Source organism: Sminthopsis crassicaudata, chromosome 2, assembly GCF_048593235.1.
Source record: "Sminthopsis crassicaudata isolate SCR6 chromosome 2, ASM4859323v1, whole genome shotgun sequence".
NCBI lineage: Eukaryota > Metazoa > Chordata > Mammalia > Dasyuromorphia > Dasyuridae > Sminthopsis > Sminthopsis crassicaudata.
This window is the reverse complement of record NC_133618.1, coordinates 530,931,693-530,959,143: the sequence shown is the minus strand read 5'-3', so window position 1 is coordinate 530,959,143 and position 27,451 is coordinate 530,931,693. Positions and strand designations below refer to the sequence as shown.

The 27,451-nt window shown below is 35.9% G+C and overlaps 1 protein-coding gene across 1 annotated transcript in view; it reads right to left on the bottom strand.

Moving 5' to 3' along the window:
* The window catches only part of LIPC (lipase C, hepatic type), a 224,198-nt gene that overhangs the window by 13,050 nt on the left and 183,697 nt on the right, over window positions 1-27,451 (bottom strand). The window contains exons 5-6 of the mRNA XM_074285217.1: window positions 24,606-24,839; window positions 19,448-19,690 (exon numbers count right to left, since the gene is read on the bottom strand). Coding sequence (XP_074141318.1) covers window positions 19,448-19,690; window positions 24,606-24,839 — 477 coding nt within the window. The remainder of the gene's footprint in view (window positions 1-19,447; window positions 19,691-24,605; window positions 24,840-27,451) is intronic.

The following is a 27,451-nucleotide window of genomic DNA, read 5'->3' as shown; positions in this document are numbered from 1 at the left end:
GAAGAAACTCCAACAGACTAAAAGAGGAAAAACCTGGCTGGTGGTGGGAGGAACAGTCATGCAAGTATATACATTTAGCCCAGTGTAAAAGCTGAAAGGGAGTTCTGAAAGGGACAGTGCCTAGCAAACTGAGCTGAACAGAGGCCCTAGGATTATTAGAGATAGTAATCCAGTGAAAGGGGAAGCACTTTGTAAGCCCCTCTGGGGTGACTGAGGGAAGGGAATGACCCTTCTATAATTAGCATGCAGTAATAAATAGGAACATGAACCTAAGAAGCAAATTGAAAATTGGGATGAATTCCCTAGGTGTAAGGTAGGAGGAGGTACTATTTGGCCCAAGTACAGATCCTCTGAGCACTAGGTATGTCAAAAGTTAAATTGATATGGAAAAAGCAGAGTGTGTGAGTGTTTTGTCTTCAATGTTTTTCTCAGTCAGCTGAATTACAAAGTAAAAGAAATGGCCATTTGGGGATTTAAGAATGCTTGTTTTATGCACTTTGATGCAAAATATTCTGAATTTTTCTTAAGCTTTTAAGCTTCTCTTCCTAGAAGGGACTGGGAATGACCAGGACTGCTGTTTGTACACTTATATCCAGTCCAGCCTCTCCAAAGAATGATAAGCTCCCTCAAAACCCCCATACTTTAGAGTCAGCCTCAGTTTCTATGTAGATGAGTCTCTATGTTCCCAATCCCCAGAATCCCAACTTCTCAGGGGACTCTGGTATGGTCTATCTCCATGTGGCTTTGGGACAGTAGTCCACCTAGGGAAGACTATAAAATTTAGGTGAGGGATAGGAGCCATTGCCATTTTGCTTCAAAGGGTCAGTGTCTCCATCTCAGATTTCAAATAATTTACTGCCATTTCAGAGATTTTGGGCAGTTTAGGAGAATGGAGTTTTTGAGGGGTAAGAGGAATTTTCTCCCAAAAAATGTGACCTAAATTACTGTGAGTTTAAATTTAAATGGTATATGATAGAATTACTTTCACTTGATGCATTTAGGGAAAAGATTTTAGAAATATATGTGTATTCATATTGTAGTATTGCTACTAGAAGTTTAAATCTGTATTTGATTTGACTTTTAGTTGGAAAAAATGATTATTAAAACAAAATGCTTTGGTAACTTATTTAAAGAGGTCACATGTTTGTATCTCCTAAACAAAATATGTTGCTTTCTAATTTGTATATTGAGTAATTTGTAAAAATTCTGAGCAATGCTTTAAAATTAGTCAGCTCTGCTGGACATATATAGAAGCTTTATGAAATTTGGTCCAAAGTTATTTAGATATTTTTTTAAAATGGCTTTAAAAATAAGGAACAAGAAAGATTGATTTGCAAAAGCAATTGATAAACTAAATGGAACATTCACTTAGAATCTCACAAGCTAAAATATTGATTTAAAATTTTTTTTTCTTAATTTTTCTGTATGTTAAAATTGGAAATTTGACAGTAAATTACATGAATAGAAATGTTTTGTCTATTTGGTTATCACTTATGAATATTGTGAAATTGTTAATTAAATTATTTGGGGTTATTGTCATAATATTGAAACCTAAAATGGTTAAGGATTATTGATGTGATAAGTTGTTGCAGAAAGGAGTAGGATGAACCACCAAAAGATGTGGTTCCAGGACCCAAAATGGAGGACAGAATAAACACCAGGAATGGTAAATATTAAATAGAATGGAAGAACATAGAAAGGGGTTTTAATAATTAATGATGGAAAGGATTTCTAGTTAACTGCAGATTCTCTGAAAGTGATTATCTTAAAACACATTCAGGAAATTAGCTAATATTTGTTAAGTGGATCATGGTCTCATTGCTTAATGAATATGATGTATAACTTTCTTGCTCTTGGCAATTGGGATAGATAGTTTAGGATTTTCAGTGAAACTTGCTATTGAGATGAAATCTCTTGGTATTACAACTGTCATTGTTTCGAGTTTTGAATTTATGAATGATTATCTGCTGAATTATTAAGTTAGTAACCCACCATTTGAGAGCTGAATTGACAAAAGTGGGATTGTTACTACATGACTGGTTGTCAAACTGTGCCCTCAGATTGAAGACCTGAAGGAACAGTTTTGATGCTATTATAATCATGCCCCTGCTTTTTCTTCTTTTAGCAGATTTCTATAATCAGAGCAAGTGATCAGTAGAAGCCATCCAAGATCAAGTATTTTGATGTTTTCAATCTGAAAATATGTAGTCATTATTTCTTATAATTAAATAAATTAGTATTTGGCCTGGTCATTTATCTGTTGCTAGGTGTATGTGTTTGTATGTAAATATAAAATCAATTGATACAACTGTCTCTGAGACCTTTATTTTATTGATTATTAAAAGTAAAGCTGATATCTTTCATATGGTTTAGAGAAGAGGATTTTAGGATATTGAGGTTTTCCTTAGAGGGATGTAACTTATGGAATGTCTTGTTAATCAATGGAAAAATTTATAGAAATCAGAGTGGTTTTTAAACACCTTCAGGCCAGCTTCTAATCCCAGAGCCAAGCCACTGGAACTTCTTAAAGTCTACAAAGGCTCTTGTGAAATCTATTTTCACTGGTCTCAGACTAGGAGCCCAAGTGACCTCTGAAAGTGCTATTGAAGCCCCTTCTCTTGAAACCTGTTCAGAATTATAGGGATACTTGTCTAAAAACATTACATACCCACAGACACACACAGGCAGAGATTTTACACATTTCCCTCCTGCAGAAATCTCTATCGCTATCCTGCTTTTGATAAATAAATGAGACCTGTTAATGAAGAATTTTGTGAATACCTTTTTTATTCTGATAGGATTCCCCCTTTCTGAAAATTGTTTTTGGGGTATAATGTAGTCTCTAAAAAAGGAGATGATACCTATTTACAGAATCTTCAGGGAAAAATAAAAGCACACCTCCCAAGATGAGTGTTCTGCTCTTTGTAGTTGTGCTCTTTCTAGTTCTCGTAAGTTTTTTTTCTCCTAGACTTTAAGCAATTCACCTTCAAGTGACCAGCACTAGACACCTGTATTGATCAGCTTCAGGGATCTGACTCAACCTACTGTATCTTCAATTAACTCAATCCCCTTTGAATGGGAACCTGTAAAATCAGCTCAACATCTGTTCTCAGCAGGAAGTAATTTCAGAAGATGAGATCATCACCCCATACCCTAAAAAACTTTGGGGCCAATTTGTTTGGGAAGGAACTGGAACCGGTCGGTGAATGGACCCCAAACTGTTCAGTGTCTAAGTGGGCTCCCTGTAAGGAGGGGGGAGGTTAATGCTATCTCCCCTGCTGCAATAGTATCTGGGGCTTAAGTTGGGGACATTGGGTTAAGGTTTGGGTTAATATTACAGGGAAAGGATATAGCATAAATAATTCAGTTTGATGCTTGTCAAATTATGGAATTGTAGAAGTTTAACTAGCCTTGATAAGTAGGTACAATTGTGTCCTAATAGAGAAAGAGTTTTTATGGAATTGCCTGTCCTATTTGGAATAATGTTTGGTTTGCTGTAAGGGCTAGACATTTAGAAAATGCAGATCAAAGAGTAAGTTGGTTATACATGTAATAGGTATTGATCTCTTAGGAAGATTTGGAATCAAGTTAAGGACTTAAGGCAAGTGATAGAATTGGTAAAGTATTCTGTAAAAAAAATCTGAACAAAAAGCAATTTCTAGGTCTGGGCTACATGTTCAAATAGTACCATTCCCTTTATGTATGGAATAACACAAGAAGTGAATTCCTTCTATTCCCAAAATAACATTTCTGGGGAGAATTGCAATGCTTTATACTAGGTTTTTTTTTTTTTTTTAAACCTCTGGAGATCAATCAGCTTTCCTCTCTCGTGGCAGGGTGAAAGGTTCCAAAATCTAGGGACTGTACTGGCATGTATCTGAGTCTGGAATGTAACAGAGAAGCTCTAGCAATTTCTCAGATGAGCATTCCCCAAGCAAATCTTGAGTGGAAGTAGTGCTCTCAACCTGCTTTGCCTGGGAACTGAGTAGGCACCTGTGTGCCCATCCAATTGCCTGTTCCTTTTACTTTGGCATTCAATGAAGTAAGAAAGACTGAATCAGGAAGAACTGAGTCAAGAATAGTAACTGATAAATTCAAGACTAGTTCTGCATTTAGGTCATTCCTAGTCTGGTGAGTAAATATTATTGTATAAATCACACCAGAGAAACAGTGAAGGGAGTAACAGAATAATTACATTCTATTAAACAGTGAAGGGAATAACAGAATAGGTAGAGGCTACTAGTGGAATGGCATGGGAAAATAAAATGACTCAAGAAAGAATATTGGCAGGAAGAGGAGGAACATGTATTACAATTGGAAATTTCACTCCTAGTACAGCCCTATCAGAAGAATTAGAGAATTCAGGGATTAATTATCCATCCTGTGTAAGGAGATCTGTGCAGGGGTTAAAAGACTTTTATGAAGTGTGATGTAAAAAAATTATTAGCCAACTGTGAGGGGTTAGAAAAGGATGTGAAAATCAAATTATTAAAAAGAAAAAAAGTGGGATTGTGAGGAATGGATGGGTATATGTATTTTCACAGTTATGAAAATTAAATTAGAGAAATGAAACTTAAATTAGAAAACTAGGACATCAAAAGAATAATCAAGGGCAGAGTTTATTTTCTCCCAAAAGAATGTAAGCTCTTTGGAACAGGGACTGGCTCCTGTAACTTCTGTAACATTCATTTAATGGGGAATCAAGGGTAGGAGCCTCTAAGTCAGGAAGATGGAGGAAGTCCTGAAGGTGTGATATATATAGAAGTTGAAAAATTGCATGGGGATTGATGTGAGAAGTCTTCAAATGGTCAAAAAGAGGAGGGATTATGCAGGATCAATGTGAGGCCTTCTCAGAGAACTGAACCCTGGCATAGTTTGGGGCTACAGTTCCAAGAAAAATCCCCCTTGCTTGTATTCTTACTTAATCTTGCACAAACTACTTTGTAATCTATAGTCACCTAGTGCTTGTATCCTGAGGATGGAGTGGAATCCTGTGATAGGCTCCGAGGCCTGATAAGTTGGGAACAGCTGGGGCCTAAGATGGAGTAAAAATTGTTTTAAGGCCTACGCTAATGGAGGTGACACCCTTTTTCTGCAGAAATTGAATAAACTGTTTTCTGCTCAGGCTCTGAGAAATGTCTATTTGAATTATTTTGGGTTAGTGGTCCCTGTCTGCCTCAAGAGACAATGGGAAAGAATTCTGGATGTGGATTCAAGAAGATTGAGCTGGATTCCAAGCCTACCTCTTTGTGTTTCATATCTCTGTGAGAATAGGCAAGCTTTTAACTTTTCTATGCTTCAGTTTCCTCATCTGTTAAATGTGCATCATCCCACCTCATAGCTTGAGTATGAGCTTCAAATGGAATGATGTAGGTAAAGCACTTTAAAGACCTTAAAGACCTCAAAATGCCAACTGTTGCTATTTTTTTTTAATCATGGAAGGGGAAAACCAAAACAGTGAATTTGAAGACCCACTGAAGTATCAGAGAAGTATTATTTCCAAGACCTCTGAATGGAAGCTGTGTAACCACTTATCAGTAATGATATGGCTGTTGTTATTGAGTTGTTTTGGTCATATCTGACTCTTCATAACATCAGTTGGGATTTTCTTGGCAGCGAGTCTGGAATGGTTTGCCATTTCCTTGTCCAGATGATTTTACAGATGAGGAAACTGAGTCAAACAGGATTAAGTGACTTGCTCAAGGTCACACAGCTAATAAGTGTCTGAGGTCAGAATGGAACTCAGGAAGATGAGCCTTTCTGACTGCAAATCCAGTGCTCTACCCACTGTGCCATCCTACCGATGATATGGAGAGGATCCCTTTTCAACCATAGGATGGAATAGGCAATTAGTTCACTTTAGGATAAGTAACTCATAATAGGACATGCCATAGTGTCTGTTCTAAAAAACACCCTAATCCATCCCTCCACTTCCATCATCCTGCTATATAGAAACTCCTAATCTTGAAATTGGGTAAAAGGGTTATTGTACCAGATCAACCTGGAAACTGCAACAGAGACCTTGACTAATTGACTTTTGCCCCAATCCCTACCCTATTCCTCACTCCCTAAAACCAAATAAACCTTGTATACTGTTCATTTGGAAAAATGTTGCCTCTTTGGAGGTGGGGGGGCAGGGGGAAGAGGGCTTCTTCAATCATTCTGATCCATGTCTTTCCATTGGACTGGGATCCAAAAGAGAGAGTATGACTGGTGACTTTGCACAACCCTACCTCACTTCAATCTAATTTATTTGCAAGTCATTAGCCATCTTCTTTGATGCCATGTTCCTTTTTGAGAACAAAGGACAGGCAGTAACTCCTGGGGTAGATTGACAGTCCCATAACAGATAAATAATCCTAGTTCCAAAAATGTCTTGGGAGAGCTAGTAGAATAATATTGCTACCTCATCCAGAATAATCCATCCCTTGTATGAAAGCATCTAAAAAGTTAAAAGCTCTTAACTTATGTACCCTCTTGAAAGCATCCAAATGCAATCCTTTTCAAGCAGCCATTACCCTGAGAAGTGTGCTTGAACATTTGCAAAAGTTCCCAAGTCAGTGAAAAATGAAGTGGGCAGTAATCGACAAAGCTGCTTTGTTTCATTTAACTATTAATTTTCCTTGTTCTTTGTTTTGCTGCTTCGGTTGCACATTTACCCTGTTTATAGTGAACCAAGCATGAGACATCTAATTGAAGAAAAGAATTTCTTTGATTGTCCTTGATAATTTTCCTTTGTTAGAATAGTGGAATGAAGAATCACCACTTCTGAAACTATCACAAGAAACTATCAAGTACTATCTTGATTACCAAACTAATTCATTAAGATGTATGTGAGAACTTGACCTTTCTTTTGGTATATATATATATATATATATATATATATATATATATATATATATATATACACATACTTGTTAAGAATATACATGTTATAATCAACACAAAACTAAGCAGAATTGTATTACCCTGGCATTACTGCTATGGTTGAAGACTACAATTTGCAGATTGCAAAATGCATTTCAGGTGCTTCCATATATTTAGACCCTTAGTTATTGTACAAGTTGATGTGACTTTTCTTTACTGTGATAGTCATATTAACCATTGCCTTTCATAGAACCTTAGATTCTTAAAAGGAGAAAATAGCTGCATCTAGAAAAAGAATTAAAGAGATTGAATGTCAATCAACACATGCTATATTCACTTTTTTTTCTCTTTTTAAAAAAAATTTCTTTCATGGTTTTTTCTTTTACTCTGATTTTTCTCTCCCAATATGATTCATAAAGCAATGTGTTAAAAAATAAATTAAAAAATAAAAGTAGAAAATAATTTAAAAGGCCCATCTAGTTCAACCAGTACTTGAAGTCAAGTCAAGATAAAAAGCATATATCAAGCACATACTACATATTAGGCATTATGCTTAGTTCTAAGAATATAAAGAAAAGCTAAAAAAAAAGTCCCTTTCTTTAAGAAGCTCACAATACAATAGGGGTTATAATATGGAATCAGTTATCTATAAACAAAAAGAACAAATTAAAAATCATATCTGGGGAAAGTCATTTATATTAAGGACTGAGAATGCCCTCTTGTAGAAATGGGACTTTAGCTAAGACTTGAAGGAAGCCAGAGAAGCCAAGTGGCCATGTAGCCTTTGCTACAAGTGAAGGGAACTTTATCTATTTTATGTTTGAATAGCTTTAATTATTAGGAGGGCAGCTAGGTGGCTCAGTGGATAAAATGCTGGGCCTGTAGTCATGAAGACATTTTCCTGAGTTCAGATTTGGCTCAGAGTTGTGTGACACTAGGCAAGTCACTTAAATCTTTTTGATTAATTGAACTGGAGAAGGAAATGCCAAATCATTCTAGTATCTTTGCCAACAAAATCCCAAATGAGGTCACAGAGAATTTGACATTACTGAAAAACAACTTAACAAAAAAAAAATTGTTAGGAAATTTTCCTTTTCTTAGTCTACAGGCATAAATTAATTACCTACTTCATGCCAGGCACTGTGCTAAGGTCTGGGGAAACAAAAAAGGCCAAACAAAACCCAAACCAAACTGGTTCCTGTTCTCAAAAAGTGTGTAGAATCTGAAAGGTGAGCCAACATCGAACAACCTAAATTTACCTCTTCATAAATTCTAGCCATTAACACTAGTACTGTCCCCATAAAGTTCTTCAAATACATGAAGATACAAGTCATGGTTCCCTCATATTATTTCCTCTACACTTCAAAAAAAAAAATCTTCATTCAGCAGGAACTTGAGGGACTCTCTCCAGATTATCAATTTGTTTCCTATGTGACCCTCTCTCCAAAGTTAAAAGCATGTGATGATATATGTGATCTGATCAGCATAGACTACAGTGGGACTCACTTCCTTTTTCCTGTTGGTTATGTTTCTATTTTAGGCAAGCTAAACTGACTTTAGCCTTGTTGACCACCGTAATATGTTTTGTCTTATGATGCATTTGCAATCCACTAATTTCCCTAGAACTTTTCTAAGGAAAATGTTGTCTACCTGATACCCCATCCATTTTGTACTTGTGAAGCTGATTTTGTCTTATAAACAGTCATTCAGAAATCAGACTAAGAAGATTAATGTGTCTCATTTCAGAAAGACAAAAGCAGAGGAAGGCAAGATTTTATGAAGCTCCAAGTTTGGAAAGGATAGAGATAGAAGGCAACCCTGACTAAATACCACCTGTCTCCTGAGCACTTGTCCCTAAATATGCCATTGACGATTTCTCTATTTACCAACAGGAAGTATATTTAACTCATAAACCTGTCTTGGATAGAGAATTCTGATGCATGCATCTAATTTCATGCTTATGAAATTACTTTTCCTGATGTGGGAAAATTCTGGTCATGCCTTAATACACTTTGTAAAGACACTCAGTAAAAGGGAGATAGTATTTTATAGTGTAAAGAGCTCTGGTCTTGGAGTCAGAAAATATGAGTGACATCCAGAAAAACCACTTATTTCTTCTATGATATCATTAAGTCACTTCCCTTCTTAACCTTCTGTTTTCTCATCTGTAAAATGAACTACCTCAAAGCATACAAGCATTTCTTAAGGGCCAGGTATGTGCCAAGAAACTAAGCATTTTACAATTATTGTTTCTATGTACTGTTGTTATCTCCATTTTACAATTGAGAAAACTGAAGCAAACACTGGTTATTAAGTGACTTACCTAGGGCCACATAACTAATGAGTATTTTAGAAGCTCGATTTGAATTCAAATATTCTTTACTCTGGACAGAGAGCTCTGTCCATTGTACTATCCAGCTACTTCTGTAGCTGTAATCCCTGCTACTGTTGAGACTAAGGTTGGTACTTTATTTGGGCTCTGGAATTCTAAACTGTAGTTTAGATTAGCTAAGATAATCAGGTGTCCATGCTAAGTTTGGCACCAGTAGAGTGAGACCCATGAATGAGAGGTTACCAGGCTGCCAATACAGTAGGCAGGTCAAAGTTCTTGTCCCAGTGAATAAGTGAAATCAGTTCATGATTGGCCACTGCACTTCTGGCCTGAGCAAGAGAGAAAATCAGTCTCAAAAAAGTGCTTTGTAAAACTTAAACTTGAGATATATATGTGAGGAATTACTATTACCAAGTTATCCAACATTTATTTTCTGTCATCTTCAATATGTTTTTCAAAATGTTTGTGAGCTAGAATCTAGGGTGTCTATTCCTAAGTTAGGCTGAAATCAATTAGACATTTAAAGATAGGTAATAGTTTTCATTCCATACTTTCTTCCTGCCCTCTGATAGTTCAGTTTTAAAAGATTTCTCACTGAGATTACAGGCTCTATCCTGAGGCGTTTTGGAGGCAGCTAAACATCCTAAATGATAGGTTTCTTGGATTCAGGTAAGAATGTGGAAAAGGATCATTTCTCCCTCATTCCTTCACTTTCTTTGAATGAAAACAAGAACTCTTGGGTGTGGAAGAAAATGCTAGAATTGTGTTGGGTTACATCTTTGCCTAGAAATTGAGAGCTTAAATTGGGCTCTTGAAGAAGTGAGATGCTTTTGCCTAGAAAAGTACCTCTCAAGGGGCCTTTTAAAGTAACATTTAAAATGGGTGTAACTGAGAATGGGTGGGGATGAACTAGAGAATTTGAAGTGAGAAAGGGAAAGAATTTAATTATGATGACTTTGGAAAGTGATGGTCAAAAATTTAAAAAAGAAAGTGATGGCCAAGAATTATAAACATGGTTGGAGATATGAGATTTGTATACTTCAGAAGTCAGGGGCAGTGAATTCTCTTCTGTGTACAAAATTCCTCACAGAACCTGATGCAGGTGCTTTATCATCAATGCTAGCTGATGATGAAGCATTGCAGGGGATCAGTGGCATTTTTTACAGATTGTGACTAAGAATCTTAAGAAGAAACAATTATAGTTAATTCAGTCTTGTAAATAGTCCTTTACACAATTACTATGGAAAAAATAATGATATACAATAGACAAATAGTAAGGAATACTAATTTCACCTATGGTGTTTCCTGAGTATCTACTTAGAGTGGATAGATTGATAAAAATTAAAATAATGTTACAAATGTAGACTATAAATTTTCTATTTATAATTTCCTGTATTTATTTCCCATAGGCTTTATGAATAGGCATGTGCTGATGATCTTCACTGTCTTGTTTTTCTATTTGGCAAGGATTTTCTGGCTGAGGTAGTACTAGGTTTTCAGTCATTTGGCTATGGCATTCAATAATATTTCTATGGTGATAGAATCAAAATCTTTCCTTTTGTTATTCATGGAGTAGATGATTTATATTTAGGTAGATCATGTTGGAGCTGCTGTTATCACAAAAAATCTTCTTATCTTTATTCTCTTAATTTGATTTTTCATTTTGACATTTGTTTTAATCAATGACTGACGATTACGAAAATCCAGATTCTGAAATACCTCCCACATTGGAAAATAGACATCTCCTGTCCATTATGATATCATTGATTTAATTTTTAAAATATTAATTAGTGCTGGTCATATCAGTATCCTATAATTCTCTTCTTTTGAAAAAAAAAACTTTTCATGTACAGTATATGGTTACAAGCTTTTTTTTTTTTTTCCATTTCTTCATTCCATACTGTATTCTGCAATGTCATTTTGACAATCTTCTCTGTGTTCATCTTTGCACTGAAATTACCAAGTATAAGTAAATTAACCCTTAAATTAAGACAAGGATTGAAGTGATTAGAGAAACACAAGAAGAATCAATGTTAGTGGCAGGAGGAGTAGCAATGTAGGTAATTATATTGAGGGAAAGGGCCTTCCTTGCTAGTGATAAATTCCTATTTAAAAGATAGAGCATTTCTGATTCTGTTACAAAGTAGAAAGAAAGTGCTAATTGCTAATCAAGGCAGTTGATCATTACATCTGGGGGAGAAAGTAAGAAGCCTGCCATAAATAACTTTAGTTTCACTCAAGAGTTCCTCTCATTCAGCCTCAAGTGCAGTAAATGGCACCCAAGAAGACTGCTGCTCTGCAGGTTAGACAAAGAGCTACCAATAGGCATCAGCGAAATCCAAGGTTCTCAATTCCAGGGAGTACAGAAAGCAAAGGGGATTTTGTAACAGCCTGAAGAGAATGTGTATTGTTTCTGTTTCTTCCAATAGCAATTAATTTATTTACAAAGTGTAAGCTAGTTTCTGTCTTAGAGGAAACAAAAATGATGAATGTATCTCTCATCTGCTTATTGTAGGGGAGAATAAAGTTTTCCTTTAAAATATGTGAAATCTTTAAGAAGAAGGCAAAGAAGAAAAAGGGAACTAAGGAGATAGAGGGCCAGAAGTTTGGAGAATAGAAAAATGTGGTACAGAGAAAGAGAGGAAGAAGGACCACTGAACATTTCAAACTTAAAAATTGGAATAAACTTTTCCTCACAAAGGTGGAGGGAGGGGAAGAACTATTGCATCTTCTCAAGAAGAATCAGCTTCTGATACTGTAATGAATGATCCAAAGATCTCATCAAAAGAAGTCATACAGTGATGGTCAGAAGAAAAGTAAATGAACAATTGATTGATAAATCCCTACAGAGGAGTGCTAAGGCAACTAGTCATCAAACTGATATAATAATAGAGAGATCTACTGTCTTAATGGGATTTGTATGTGACAGAAATCTTCCCAAGACTTTATAAAGTTGAAGACCACCATTCCTGGTGATTCACAGAGAAATAAATAACAGTGACATATTAAAACTATAAAGCATAACTGAGGATTATGAAACTCTGGGCAAGAAACAAAGGTCTTTAGGAAGGTATATGGAATTTTTAAAAATCACTGCTACCTATTAAAGGTAGGAGGTTCTGAATAAAAAGATAGACTTAGGAAGTGAACAAATAGTTACTGTGTTGGTGACCAAGAATGGGGTTTGAATTTCTGCACCATAACTTAAAATATTGGAATTTTATTTTCTTACCAAAGGATGGAGTGTACCTAGTGAAAGCCAAATACACATTTAAATGGAATCTGATCAGAATTCTGATGCTAAATTGGCTCTAAATTGAAAAAGGAAAGGAGGAAACTGCCTAATCTATCCACCAAGTCAAATACAATGGAAGATAAAAAAGAATAAGAAAATATGGAGAATAACAGGTGATTAAAATCAGTAATTCATATGAGACAATATCGAAGAAGAGAGGCAGTGGGGGAAAATGCATTGAATCAAATGTTTATATATGAAAATATATAAAGTCTAGATAGTAAAAGTGTTAGCTGGAGATTATATTATAGACTTCATTCCAGAAAAGACATTACAGGCTAGTCCAAGACCTTCATTTTACAAGTGAAGACTCAACACCCAGAAAGGATAAGCCATTTATCCAGTATGGCAAAGGAAGGATTTGAACCCTAATCCTCTAATTAAATCAAACTTATTTTCTTTTACTATGCTGCTTCCTATGGTACTTTTATTATGAACACTACATATGTAAATTTGCCTGTAAACCCATAGTCTCTTTTGTGGGGCAGGCTTCAGATCTTAATTCAAAAGAAGTGTATATTTGATCTCACAGGTATCATTGAATTTTGATGGGATGAGATTTATGCCAGGGATGTGATTTTGAAAGAGTGTTTAAAAGGAGCAGAAAACATAAAAAGAGTAAAGTAACACTTTTTAAAGAAGCTATACTCTTGTGGGGAAATCCAGATACCAAAAATGGGACATATGGCAGAAACTACTTAGATCACACCATTTTAATGTCAATTCAACTAGTACCTACTAAATGTCTACAGTGTGCAAGGGACTTAACTTTAAATACTTAGGATATAAAGATAATAATAGGTTACCATATAGAGAGAGATAAGTAAATACAAAATATATATAAAGAAAATCATTAGTGTGTAGTGAGGGCAAAGGATTTAGGCAACATTTTCAGCAAGCAAAACAGAGACCTATGATGTATTTTGTTTTTATCTTTTTGCCTCCACCTATTTTAGAATTCCTACCTTTCTTTGAGGTGCCACTCAGCAAAATGAGTGATATGGAAGTACATGGTAGTGATTGGAAAAATTACTCTATCCGGACACTTTGTAGAGCTCTATCTTGATCAAAAGCAGAAAGGGTGACTTGCCTTAAGCATAATTTCTTTTTCATTTTTTTTTTTTTTAAGATGGGAAAGCAACAGGGAGAACCATGATTCTGTTTATGATTCACCAGGTCTGTCTGAAACACATCCTACAATATTCAAAGAGTTGTGATTGCTGAGTCATTGTCAGTGATTTCTGAAAGATTGTGAAGAGTGAGAAAAATATTGTAAAACTGGAGAAGGGCATTTATCCCCATTTCTGAGAAATAAAATAGTGTAAATTCTGTAAAATGTACATCTGTAAACTTGATTACTAGCAAAATTCTAGAATGTATTAAACAAAGATGAACTGATTATTGAAAGAGATACGTAAGCCATGAAAGGAAATGACCAGTCTTGAAATTCATGAAAAAGGAAAGAAAAAAACCAGATATAGTTTAAGGTGCATTAAAATTTTGGGGAAGGGGCAGCTAGGTGGCATAGTGGATAGAGCACCAGCCTTGAATTCAGGAGGACCCGAGTTCAAATTTGGTCTCAGACACTTAACACTTCCTAGCTGTCTGACCCTGGGCAAGTCACTTAACCCCAGCCTCAGGGGAAAAAAATTGGGGGGAAAATTTTTCTCAAAGGTTTAAAGAGGGGATAAGTAACATCTAATATCTTAAAACTTGTCAGGGGACATTGACTCAAGACGTATGATATGTTCTCAAAAATGAAATTCTGAAAATACAAACATATGTGATTTCATTGAGAAGAAAGAGGGGGAGTTACTTTAAGGGACTGCGATAGGTCTAGAGAATTTGAACAACTCAGATTTTTTTTTAAAAAAGAAATGTGTAGAAGATGGGATCAAGGCTGAAAAAACAAAAAAAAACAAAAACAAAAAAAAAACAACCCAAAATTATGGTCTAGTAATTAGTATCAAGAATGCCAAAACCTAGAATGGGCTGAATGAACTACTAGTGAAATTAAGAGGAAAAAATGTTGAAAAAAACAAACAAATTTGTGTTGGGGGCAAGTGGAGAATTTTTAAAAGAGCGATTACTACTGCTAATAATGAGATCACTGGATTATTGTGAAAAGGCAAAGCTGCTTAATTCTTTTTATTTTTCTCTTTTCTAAGGAGAAGAATCTTTGTTCTAGGTAACATAACAAAATGGTTAGAAGAGACTTAAGACTGAAGGTAAAGGAAGAGCTCATTTTAAAATGTTATCAATGAACTTAGAGTCATCAGGTCATAAAAAATTATAGCCTAGGATACTGAAGGAATAATGATTGTTGTACCACAGTTTATATCTTGGAGAATAGGAAAGATACAGCAAAAATTAAAAACGGCAAAGGTTTTGATTTTCTAAAAAAGGAATAAAGGATTGATTGTTCAAACTCTAGGCCTTTTTTGGGCTTATATTTTGACTTAGATTCTTGTAAAAAATTATAGGATACATTAGTAAAGGGATAGTTTATGAATATTTAGAAAAGAAGGCAGTGATTACTAATAGCTAGTACAGTTTATTAAGAAGTGATCATGTCAGACTGGCTTCCTTTTTTTTTTTTTCTTTTTTTTTTTTTTGACAGAGTTGTTAAGCTAGATAGAATTTATCTAGACTCCAATTATACATTTGACAAAATTATTCATATTATCTTTATCACGAAGAAGAAAAACTCTGGACTAGGTAATAGTAAGATAATTTCAGAATAGTTTAAATAAGATGTGAAACATAGTAATCAAAGGGTTGGAGTCAGCTTGGAAGTAGGTCTCTGAGATGGTCATTTTGGATATATAAGGAATCATGCAAGATAGAAAAACATTTTGTACTTTTGCCTATTTAATAGGTCTCAGTAGCCAAAATTTTATCACCTTCTGATGATGAATGTTGTCTCAGCTAGACTGATCTTCAGACAGTATATCTACCACCAGGCCAGTACTCTAGTCTTTTCAATTTGGTGTTACTGGTCAGAGATTGCACTCTCTTGGGCAAGACAATCTCTATGTTGAAGCCTCAGAATCAGTAAAAATGGGGTTGTCCTAAAAGCATCTTAAAGGGAAGTTAGACGTAATATGCTTAGCTCAGTTTGAGATGTACTTACTAAGCTTACACATTTGTGAAGCTGGGTTAAATTAATGGCAATTAAAGATACTAAAGACATGATAAAAGAGAGTGAGAAGATTGATAATTTTATGTTTCTACTTATAGGAATTTTGTATTCACTAAGTCTAGAAATAATTAGGGGATACATGGAAAGAGTAGAAGGTCTGTCTCAGTCCCTTAAGATAGTTCCCCCTCTTTCTTCTCAATGAAATCACACCTGTTTTGTTTTCAGAATTTCATTCTTGAGATTATATCATATCTTTTGAGCCAATTTCCCCTGACAAGTTTTAAGATATTAGATCCTACTTATCCCCTCTTTGCTTCTTTCCACTCAGATCACTGGATGACTGGGCTGTCAATATAATTGGTGGTTATACCACTGATTATGGATGGCTAAGTTGATGTTGACCTATGGCCCCACAACCTAGTGATAAGGGATAAAGGATGAAGGAAGGATAATTCCACTTCCCATTCTGACTAGAAGGCAATGTCCTAAACATTGGAGATAGGAAGACAAAAATGAGATAGACCCTATTCTCAGTGAACTTATATTATTTTTGGGGAAACAGCATGAACCCATAAGTCCATACAAAATATATCTGGATAGGTATTGACCCTGTGATTTCATTGATAAAAGGTTAATTACAGGATGAGGAAACTTCCCTTTTCTAGTACCAGTCAGCATCTTCTCTGCAACTTATAGTCTTAGAACCCTGAGAAGCCAAGGAACTTGCCCAGAGTCACACAGCCATTAGGAGTTAAAGATGAGATTTAAGGTCAAGTCTTCCTGTCTTCCTAGTTTTATCTATGTAATATGCAAACTTGTAATGTAAATATGCATTATTTAACTTTGTCTTCTGATTCCATCAAGGACCTAAGCAATGAATATAATTTTTTTTTTTTTTTGAGGGGGAAGGATTAATAATTGTGTAGTTTAGGAAAAGCCTCATGGAAGAGGTAGGGTTTGAGTTGAGCTTTGGTAAAAGTAAGGGATGCAATGAAAATTGCAAATAATGAGAAAAAGGAAGAAATGTGTCATAGACACTGGGAAAATTGAGATCATAGACAATGAAATATGAGCTGGAATGATATGTGTGAAGAATCTCAAGGAGGCCATTTTGACTATTACAGATTGGAACCAGGTTGTGAAGGCCTTTACCTGCCTTATGAGGACATTTGTATTTAATCCTAGAGCTAACAGAACCAGTGAAATTTATTGAGTAAGTCAGAATTGTGTTTTAGGAATATAACTTTGACAGCTATGTAGATAATGGATTGGAGAAGAGAAGAACTGGAGGATAGCAATTAGGAGATTATTGGAATTGTCCAAGTAGAAATTAAAGAGGGGCTGGTCTAAGGTGGTAACTGTGTAAGAAGAAAGGAGGAACTTAGATATTATACTAAGATATTCTCCCAGTTGTCCACCATCTTCCACTTTATTTGCCTCTGACCTCAAGCCTTCTTTGGGAAACTTTCAAAATATACTTCCAAATACTAACAATTTTAAAAAACCTACAACAATTGAATAATAATTTTATTTTTAGAGAAATTACTCTATCCAGACACTTTGTAGAGCTCTATCTTTATCAAAAGCAGAACAGGTGACATGCCTTAAGCATAATTTCTTTTTCATTTTTTTTTTTAAGATAGGAAAGCAACAGGGAGAACCATGATTCTGTTTGTGATTCACCAGGTCTGTCACATGCCTTTCATTTGACAACAATCCTATGAGGTAGGAAATATAAAGTATTATTATACATATTTCATTAGTGAAGAAACTGAGGTGCAGAGAGATTAAGTGACTTTTTCAAAATTATATAGCTTATACATTGGAGTGCTGAGGCTCAAATCTAACTTAAGGCTACAAGTCTGGTGATCTTTCCACTATTACTGCATTATCCCAATCTTAAAAATATTTTTAAAAAATGTTTTGGATCTTTAAAAAAATGTATTCTCTTTCCTCTCCATTTTTGTCTACATCATTTCTTTTCTTTTTTTTTTTTTTTTTTTTTTTTTTTACCATTTGCTGGCAGGTTGGACAGTTCATAGATTATAAATTTTGTCACTAAATGCTTAAGGAATAGATACTCCAGCATAGGGGATAGCCTTGCTGCCTCTGCCTGTCTGAAACACTCTGGAGACACTGAAATTTTATGCCCATGATGCACTGCTATTATTACTTGAATTGCTTAGCTCCTTGATGGAATCAGGAGAGGAAGTTAAAGTTCAGGCAGGTAAAGGAATCCTTTGTTTAAAAAGTAATTTACTTGGTATTTGCAACCTTTCCCATCATCATGCAATTCTCCATGCCTACCACTGATAAAGTTATCTAAAAATGTCAGCAATGCAATAAGATGTGAGCCTGACTAGATCTGTGCTTAAGGCAGAAATGTTGATGCAAACAGATGTAGGATTATTCATCCTGTAAGATTTCAACCTACATGTCAGCACCATATTCCTCCTACTTTCTTTCCCTTCTGGTGTTAGTCCAAGGTTATGTTACAGCTCTTCAACCCAGAGAGGGACCAGAATTGAATATGTTACCCTGGAGTAAGTACTCAGCTGATGAACATTTGAAGAATAAGGTTGGAACCATCATCTCATTTAGATAATGATATCTGGCAAAATCAGCTGATTAAACCCTTGGGGGAAGTTTGGTTAGGAGAACAAAGTTTTCTTCTTTTTTGATAAAAAAGAAGTTGGCTCACATGATTTGTTCTAGGAGTTATTGGGGCTTTTTTTAGCTCTTGGCAGGGAGCCTGAATGTGTTAAGCTCAATGTTGGGTGGGGGGGAAAGCAAATGATTCCATGAAAATTTTACTGACTAGAATATGTTATTTTAGAATTGGGATGTTTAACTACTAACTTATGTAGTTATAAGTTTATATAGACATAAGTTAAATAACTTATGTAGTTATACTTTATATAACTTATATAGCTTACATTATTAACATAAAATTCCTTAAGGTTTACAAATTGCTTTTCTCACAACAAAGACCATTAGATCTAGAGGGGAGTTTAGAGATGATTTTTGTCTAATCCCTCCATTATACAGATGAAAAACCTTAGTGGGAGAAATGGAATGACTTGTGTGGGTTGACAATGTTAGCTGTAGAATTGGAATTAGATTTCACATTTTTTGATCTTTATTCTTTTATGTACTTTCCACTGTACATCTGCATGTAGAACTTGTATATGACGCTTGCCTCTATTCCCATTTATGTGGAATTCTTCTCACTGGTAATTATTGATTATTTAATTTCAGTGCCTTTGTGAGGAGTACAGTTAGTGAAAGATGGTGAGAAAAGATACTGTTCTTCTGGCTTCCAGCTATGAGAGACTTTCTTCAGATCCCTGAAGGGAGAGACATGCTGGAGAAGCTGATGTGTAGAAGAGCTGACATGGTGATCACATTGTCTTCTTTGCAGTTTCTCTCTCCCTTCAGGGATCTGAGGAGAGTCTGGAATGGTGTCATTTTCCCCTCAACACTGGAATCTCTTCTAACTTTTAGCCATTCTTCCCACCAACTCAGGCACCAAGCACTGAATAATTAATATCTACCAATAAGAAGAATCTTATGCAAATGGCTTTGAGGCAAAGGTTTTATTTATAAGGTAAACACAGAGCAGTTTACCTCCTCTTCCCCCTCTTCCCAAAAAAGATATTTAAACAACCTATTGGATTTCCAACCACTTTTGCCTGAATATTAAAGGAAAAGGTGGACAACCTGTGACTTGAGTCAGAAAGGAAAGGAAAGGAGGTCGGGTCCTCTGTCTTTGAAGGAGGCTCACAGCTAATTTGGGAGCCTTCACACTTACCTTTGAAAGGGGCGTGTGCTCGTGTGACCAAGAAGAGTTTTTTGCTTTTCTGTTGCCGCTGCTTCCTGATGTGGTAGCCCAGAGTGTTACATCGACCTTTCTTGCAATCAAGGCACAAACCCTTGTTGAAGGTATTCATGTCACTGCACCAGTAGGCTGTGCTCTGCAAGTGGGGGTGACGGATGGAATCGATGAAGAGGTGGACTGATCGTTCATGGGCACATTTCACGGTCTCTGTGATCCCTGAAACATGCCAGTATAGTACCTTAAGATGTGTGCCACCAGGTAACAACTGGGGGGGGGGGTGACCAGGTCTGTCTTCTCAGGACACCAACATTTAGGAGGGGTCAGACATCACATTCCCTCAGTAACATAGAACTAGCCTAGTTAGCAAGAAATAATTAATAGTGCAAACTACTCCTTAATAGGGCTTCCTCTACTTCCCTTCCTTCCCTTCCCCCACCATTCTGGGGTCATAATCCCACTATGTGTCCAGGCCTCCGTGTCTTTCCCTCAAATGAATTTGTCTTTAAGTTAACTTGAAGGTCCTTTGCATGCTGCTTTTCTGGGGCACATGTTGTAAGGCTTGAGCAAGCCATGAAAAATGCTAGTTACAATTGTCCATTGCACACAGTTCCTGTTGATTGCATGCTAGAAAGGGAGAGGGTATTGTCTTAGAATGCTGACTCAGAATCCAGGTATTCCTTTGGCTCTGCCTTCCTTGGGGACATAACAACTTCAAAGATAGTCAAATAGACCATTAACGATCCGTCTATTAGGATGGGAGAAATCAACTTGGGCTTCTGAATAAAGATATTTTTGTGAAAGGGGAAAACAAGACTCATAGCCATCTATTTTTTAAATCTCTGTTTAAAAGTTTCATATAGTGCAGTGTCATATAGTGCAGAATAGGAAGCAGAATGGTATTCTAGAAAGGGTACTGGTCAGAGAACCAGGTTCAAATCCTACCTCTGATGTTTTCTAGCTCTGTGACTATGGTCAAGTTATTTTATTCCCCAGGGTCTCAGTTTTCTCATCTGTAAAAAGAGGGGGTTTTATTACGTGGCCCAAGAGACTCCTTCTAGCTCTCTCTCTTGCCTCTCTTTTTTTTTTTTTCTTTCAGTCTGGCTCTCTCTTCCCTTCCTTACCCTCCCTTTTCTTCCTTTTCTCCCTCCTCTTTCTTTTCCTTTTTTCTTTCTCTGTCCCCTTGACTCTTTTCCTTTTTTTCTTTTCCTCTCTCTTTTGCTCTATTCCTCCTCTTCCTGTCTCTTCTCTTCCCTCTCTTCTGCCCTCTGTCTCTCTCCCTTTTTCTCTCTTTTACTTGGAAGTTAGTGAAAATAAAAATGTAATTTAAAAATCTATTCATCTACCCATTTAGCTATAAAAAGGGGTCCATAAATTATAGGTTAAAAACTCATGAATTAGAGCTAAAAGTGATATTACTACCATCACCACTGATAAAACTAATAGTTTGTGTGTGTATGTGTGTGTGCATGTGTGTGTGTATATAATTATGGATATATTTGTATATGTGTGTGTATATACACACATATGATTTGAATTCAGGTCTTCTACTCTATTTGCTTAGTCAAATGGATATTATTATTATTATTAAAGGTCATTTAACTTAACCCTCTCATTTTTTAGATGACTAAAATGAGGATCAGCAGAGTCAAGTCACTCATTCAGGGTCATTCAAGTAATAAACAGTTGAGTCGAAATTCTCTAAATCCAATAGTCTTTGCTATACAGTTCAGGGAAGACTTCTTGTTTGACTGTAGTAGGGTTGGCCTAATTTGACAAATGGAGCTAAGTTCAGACAGAAAATGTCTTAATTCATAATGTAGGTAATTTTTTTTCCTTTTTTTTTTTTTTCTGAAGCAACTTGGGTTAAGTGACTTGCCTGGGGGCACACAACTAGTTTTTAAAACTAGTATTTTACATGTTTAAAAATTTTAACTATTTTTTTGTTTTCTAACTTGTCTTTTAAAAATTAAGTTGGCTAGCTGTGTGACTCTGGGCAAGTCACAACTCCAATTGCCTCAGGAGGAAAAAAAAATTAAATTGACTTTTGTTTTTCTATTAGCCTTAGAACTTTCTCCTTACATGGATTTGTTGTCAAATGGAAATAGGCCTAATAGATAACAATTGACAAACATTCTTACTTGAGTCATAAAAACATTTAAAATATTTAAAGAATAAATATTTTATGGTCACTTCTTTATAAACTGATAGAATCTCCTTATTAAAGAAGAGGATGGATTAATCAGTGGTTTTTTGTGATAGGAGCAAAGAAGTTTTTCCAGTTCCTTCAGGTTTTTCATGATCTGAGTGGAAATGGCCAGCTTACAGTCACATTTCTATGTTGGTCAGATGGTTGGACTAGGTGAAGGTCTAGCCTAGTAGGTCATATGAACACAAATGGGAGGAAAAGTATTTTATATTCTCCTTAAATAATGATCAAGCAGGAAAATATTGGGGGAGCAGTACTGAGGTCTTTACAGTTTGTGCATGTATATACATACACACAATTTAGTATGTATATATACACACACACACACACATATTTACAAACACACAATTTTTTAATGTTCTTTTTCTCTAAATTGCAATCATTCTCTGGGGGCAGGTTTCTTGGGGAGTTTCTGGAGGCAGCCTTAGTTTCAGTTCAGTTCAATAATCCCAAAATGCAGCCTTTATTGTCTCTTATCTCCTTCACTTGGGGCTCCCCTAGTTTTCTGGAGGCCTTCCTCTCTCTTTGGTTCCCAAGAGCTCTTGTTCGAATGTCTCCAGCCAGCCCAAAGATGGAAATGGGAATGAATCAGACTCTGCCTCCAAGAGTGTGGGATTGTGGGTTTCTGTCTTGTGAATCTCCCAAGTCCCTGAAGTTCTCTCTTTGACTGAATCCTGACTCTCAATCTTCCTTCCAGAGCTTGTCCTTTTATATACGCTAAAGGTATGAAGTCCAATGTGTGGACCAATGAGTGAACTCCTTTAAAGGTGTGAACTAAGTACATTAAGTACCTTGTAAGAATCCTAACACAATTTGGTATATATGATATGATATATACATACATATATTTATGTATATATAAATTATATATACATACATACATATATATTTACATTAAATCTGGAATTTCTTTGACATAAGGAATTCTTAGTGAGGAAATTCCCTTTCCTCCATCAATACAGATCTGCAATTTTATAGTTTTGTGGAATTCTGTGAGAAATTAAGTGGATTGTCCAGGGCAAGTTTGTGTGTAAGCTGGGACTTGACTCTTGTGGATTCCAAGGCCATTCTTCTCTATCTACTATATCAAGACTCTCCCTCACTTTGCAAATAGTAGAAGCTTAATCAGTATTTGTTGAATTGAATTGAATTATAATGTATAAAACTATGTATCAGGAAGTGCAAAGTGTGATCTCACAGAGTAGTAGGCCTTCCATCATTTTGTATCCAGCCAACTCTAGGACTCACCAAAAGATAGGGATGAAGAAAATAGAGGGGGAAAATGCCCCAATGGACAATTTTACAAACAATATTTTCTAAGGGGAGAATTGAATAACACTTTTAAAATAATAATAATTGTTAGGTTCTTACTAAGTGCTAATGAGATAATGAGATATTAGCTTCTTACTAACGGACTATGATGAATGTGGAAAGACAGGGTCCCTCCTGGCAAGGGACTTCCAGAGAAACTCGGCGATGTTTTCAATGTGGAAAAATTGGACATCTAAGAGCTCAGTGTAGGTATGGAGATACAGTGAGAAGACAGGTGAGAGAAGACCTAAAACCCCATGTCCAAAATGCAACAGAGGACTCCATTGGGCATCAGAGTGTAGAATAATTCAGAGAAATAGGATGAGGGGCCCAGGTCCAGAGCCTCAGGCAAAAAAGACTTAGGGCATGATGGCAGCTGATGTTACACCCAAAGAGCCTTTAGAAGGTCAGGACTCTGATGTGATAAACCAGCAGAAAAGTAATCACATGGCAGAAAGGGATTACCTGATAAATCAGTCAAAAGGCAATCAGATTGAAGAAAGGGATTAAAATTAGGAAAAATAGAGTTGTGTGCAGTAGAGACTACTGAGATACTCCCTGGAGAAGTGAAATCTGTTCCTCTTGAGAGCCGCGTCAAGCCTGATGTAGAGCAGAGACTTCTTTCTCTGGAGTGCTGTCCTCTTTTATACTCCCAGAGAATGGGCGTGGGATAATGCAAGGGCTTCTGGGAAGAACCACTTCAACCAATGAGCTTGCTCCTCCCAAGCACACAAGCTCTTCCTTAGGAATTCACAAGTCAAACTACCAGGAAAGGCCAGAACTAGAGAATTAAGTACCGATTTAGCACTTAGGAAGAACCTAACATCTCATTATCTCATTAGCACTTAGTAAGAACCTAACAAATAATAGCTTTCATTTAAGTAGTGTTTTAAAGTTTATAAAGTGTTTTTATAGATATGTATTTATATGTTCTCCTTTGATCCTTATAATAATCTTATGAAATAGATTTCTGTTATTATTCCTATTTGACAGATAGGGAAACAGAGGTCTAGTGATTTGTCCAGAGTCACAGAGCTAGTAAGTTTTTGAAGTAGGATTTAACCCAAGTTTTCCTGATTCTGTCTAGCATTCCATCTACCACCCTAGACATGTCAAACATGTGACCCCTTGAGCTCCACAACACTTTCCAGTATAGACTAAACCAGACTAAAATGTGACTGGGAAATATTTAAAAAACAAATAAAAATGCAATAGAACATAGATAATATTAATATGTAGTTTTCTAAGTTAATATATAGCCTGCAGGGATCCTTATGTATGGTTTAATGGCTTCCATTTCTATTCAATTTGACCTTGCTATACTGTCACACTGCTTTTTAAAGCATTAGAACTTGAAGTGACCTTAGAAATAATTTTGTACCAACTCTTTCATTTTATCAATAAGAAAAATTCATTTTGGAAAGGTCACATGACTTGTCCAAAGACAATTGTGTCTTTTTCAAACCAAGGCAAAGAGCTTTTCATGTCACCGTTTTATTGTGATTTTGTAGCTTATAGAGGGTTGGTTTTTAACCTTTGTGGATTCTATCGCCAGGAGAGCTAAGGAAAGAATCTCGATTAGCCAAAGTTCTTGGCTAACCTTTCCTTTCTTACCATGGAAGCCATGCTGTGCGATGTGTCTGTACATGAGCAAGAAGTGACAACCTGGCTGGAAGGTGCCTCCATTGGGGTAGAAGTCATAATGTGCTACTGGCTGTTTGATCCCCACACTCAGACCCATGTGCTCCTGGGTGAATGTGTGAATAGCATCCACAAAATCAGCATCATCTGGTGACAGACGTTCAGTGGGGGATGTCCCCTCAAACAAGGGACCAGCTGCATCTAGTCCTGATAAGTACAAGAAAATAAGAGCATGAATTTTGCTTTTGAGCTTTGTGATATTCCAACACCAATTCCAATACCTGTTTCCTGTGCAAGCGGGAACAGAGAGAAGACAAAAATTAGAGTTTTCTTGTCACAATAATGCTATGATCTTATATATTAGACCCTCGGTAATTAGAAATAAAGTAATTTATAGTTGATGGTGAAATAATCCAGATTTTGGATTGATGTCTGTCTTTAAAATTGTCTAGAAAAAATGATATCTTGAAGAGTATAAACAAAATTGTGGGAAGAAGCTTAGTCTACTTAGCTTTAGGAAAAACAATTTCTAGTACTTTCAAAGCCACTTGAGAGACACTAATGAGATCATTAAAACTGTGTTTTTTTTTTGTTTTTTTTTTTTGTTTGTTTTTTACGCACAGGTAAGGTAAAATTGACACAATATTGTTCACCTGTACTTGGCCAGTAACCGTTTCATTTTCTATTTTGTCAGTTATAATTAACAATAAAGATAATAATAAAGAGGTTTTCTTTTTGGCAAGTCTACCAGATGAGCTTAATTCCAGTCCTCTTTTTCACCTGCAAAAAGCAGGCATTACAATAGTCAACAGAACAATAGATATAAAAGTCATAGCATAGATATTTGTCCTCAGACATTTGATATCTAAACCACACCAAAAAAGATGAGAATAATATAATGATGGATCCCATTTATAAGAAGCCCTTTGCAGTTTTACAGGATGTAATCCCATCCCATTCATACCTCAATCAAATCAAGCCCTTTACAATTTATAATTTCCTCATCACAGCTCTATGATGGTAGGTTGTACAAATATTATCCTTATCTTTATTTTAGAGAACAGGAGATAGGTTTAGAACTATACAAGTGAATTGGTGTTAGATTTAGAGTCAGCATCCTCAAGTTCAGATCATCAATCACTCTATTTATTAAGGACCTACTAAGTGTGAGACACTGTGCAAGATGCTGGTAATACAGAAAAACACAGAGAATAAGAATCACTATTGGCAAGGAGCTTCCATTCTACTGGAGAAAGACAATAAGAACACCTATAAATATACAGTCAAAGTATAAAGTTAATAAATATTGTAATAATAATATAATTTGTAAATACATACACATATTCATATATACATACAGTAATAACTAAATACAAAGTATTTTGGGAGGATAAGCAATGGTAAGTGGGAGTAAAGGCGAAGAAAGGCTTCATTGCAGAAGGCAGTACTTGTGCTATGAGGCAGAGGTAAAGAGAGTATATTTTAGGCACAAAGGATAGTCAGTGCAAAGTCAACAGAGATGGGAATAAATGAATAAGTGTGAAGAGCAAAAAAGAAAACTAGTTTTCCTAGATTGTAAAGAAAGTATGGAAAGAAAAGAAGGTGAATAAAAATTTAAGTGCCTCTTATGTGTCAGCCATTTTGCTAAGCATTTTACAAATATCTCATCTAACATTCATGATAATTTTTGAGTTAGGTATTCTTATGAGACCCAATTTAGGACAGAGATTTTAAAAACTATTATATAGATGGTTCTTTTTTTATTAAAGCTTTTTATTTTCAAAACATATGCTTCATGAATAATTTTTCAACATTGATCCTTGCAAAACCTTGTGTTCCAAAATTTCCCCTCCTCCCTCCCACCCTCTCCTCTAGTGGCAAGTAATCCAATATATGTTAAACATCTTATAATATATATTAAATCCAATATATGTATACATATTTATACAGTTATCTTGCTGCATAAGAAAAATTAGATCAAAAAGGAAAAAATGAGAAAGAAAACAAAATGCAAGCAAACAACAGTTAAAAAAAATAAAAATGCTATGTTGTGGTCCACACTCAGTTCTCATAGCCCTCTCTCTGGCTGTAGATGGCTGTCTTCATCACAAGAATATAGGACAGACAGAGATTAAGTGACTTGCCCAGAATCGCATTGCTAGAAAATATTTGAAGAGATTATTAATGATCAGTGAAGCTAGAAAGATAGGCTAGGGTCTGGTTGTACAGGGCATTAAAAGCCAACCAGAGAAGTTTGGCTTTTTATCTTAGAAGCAAGAGGGAGTCACTAGATTTGAATGAATCACATAGTCAGATATGTAGTTAAGGAAAATTACTTAGGAGTATGTAGGATGGACTAGATGTAGGATGTTGTAATAGTGCAGATCAGAGGTGATGAAGGCCTGAATTAGGGTGGTATCTGTGTGAGTATAATAAGTAAGGGGTGAAATGCAAGAGCTATGGTGGCTAGCCAGGCAAGATTTACCAATTAATTAAAAATGTGGGGTGAGGAGTCCAGGATAAAGCTGAGATTCCATACCTGGCAGACTAGAAGGGCAGCTAGCTGGTGCAGTGGAGAGAATGCTGGGCTTGGGTCAGGAAGACTCATCTTCCTGAATTCAACTCTTGTTTGAGACACTTATTAGCTGTGTGGGATCCTGGGCAAGTCACTTAACCTTGTCTGCTTCAGTTTCCTCATCTGTAAAATGCTCTGGAGAGGGAAATGGCAAATCACTGCAGAATTTTTGCCAAGAAAATCCCAAATGAGGTAATGAAGAATCAGGAGACTGGGAGGATAGAGGGTCAGAGTATAGGCTAAC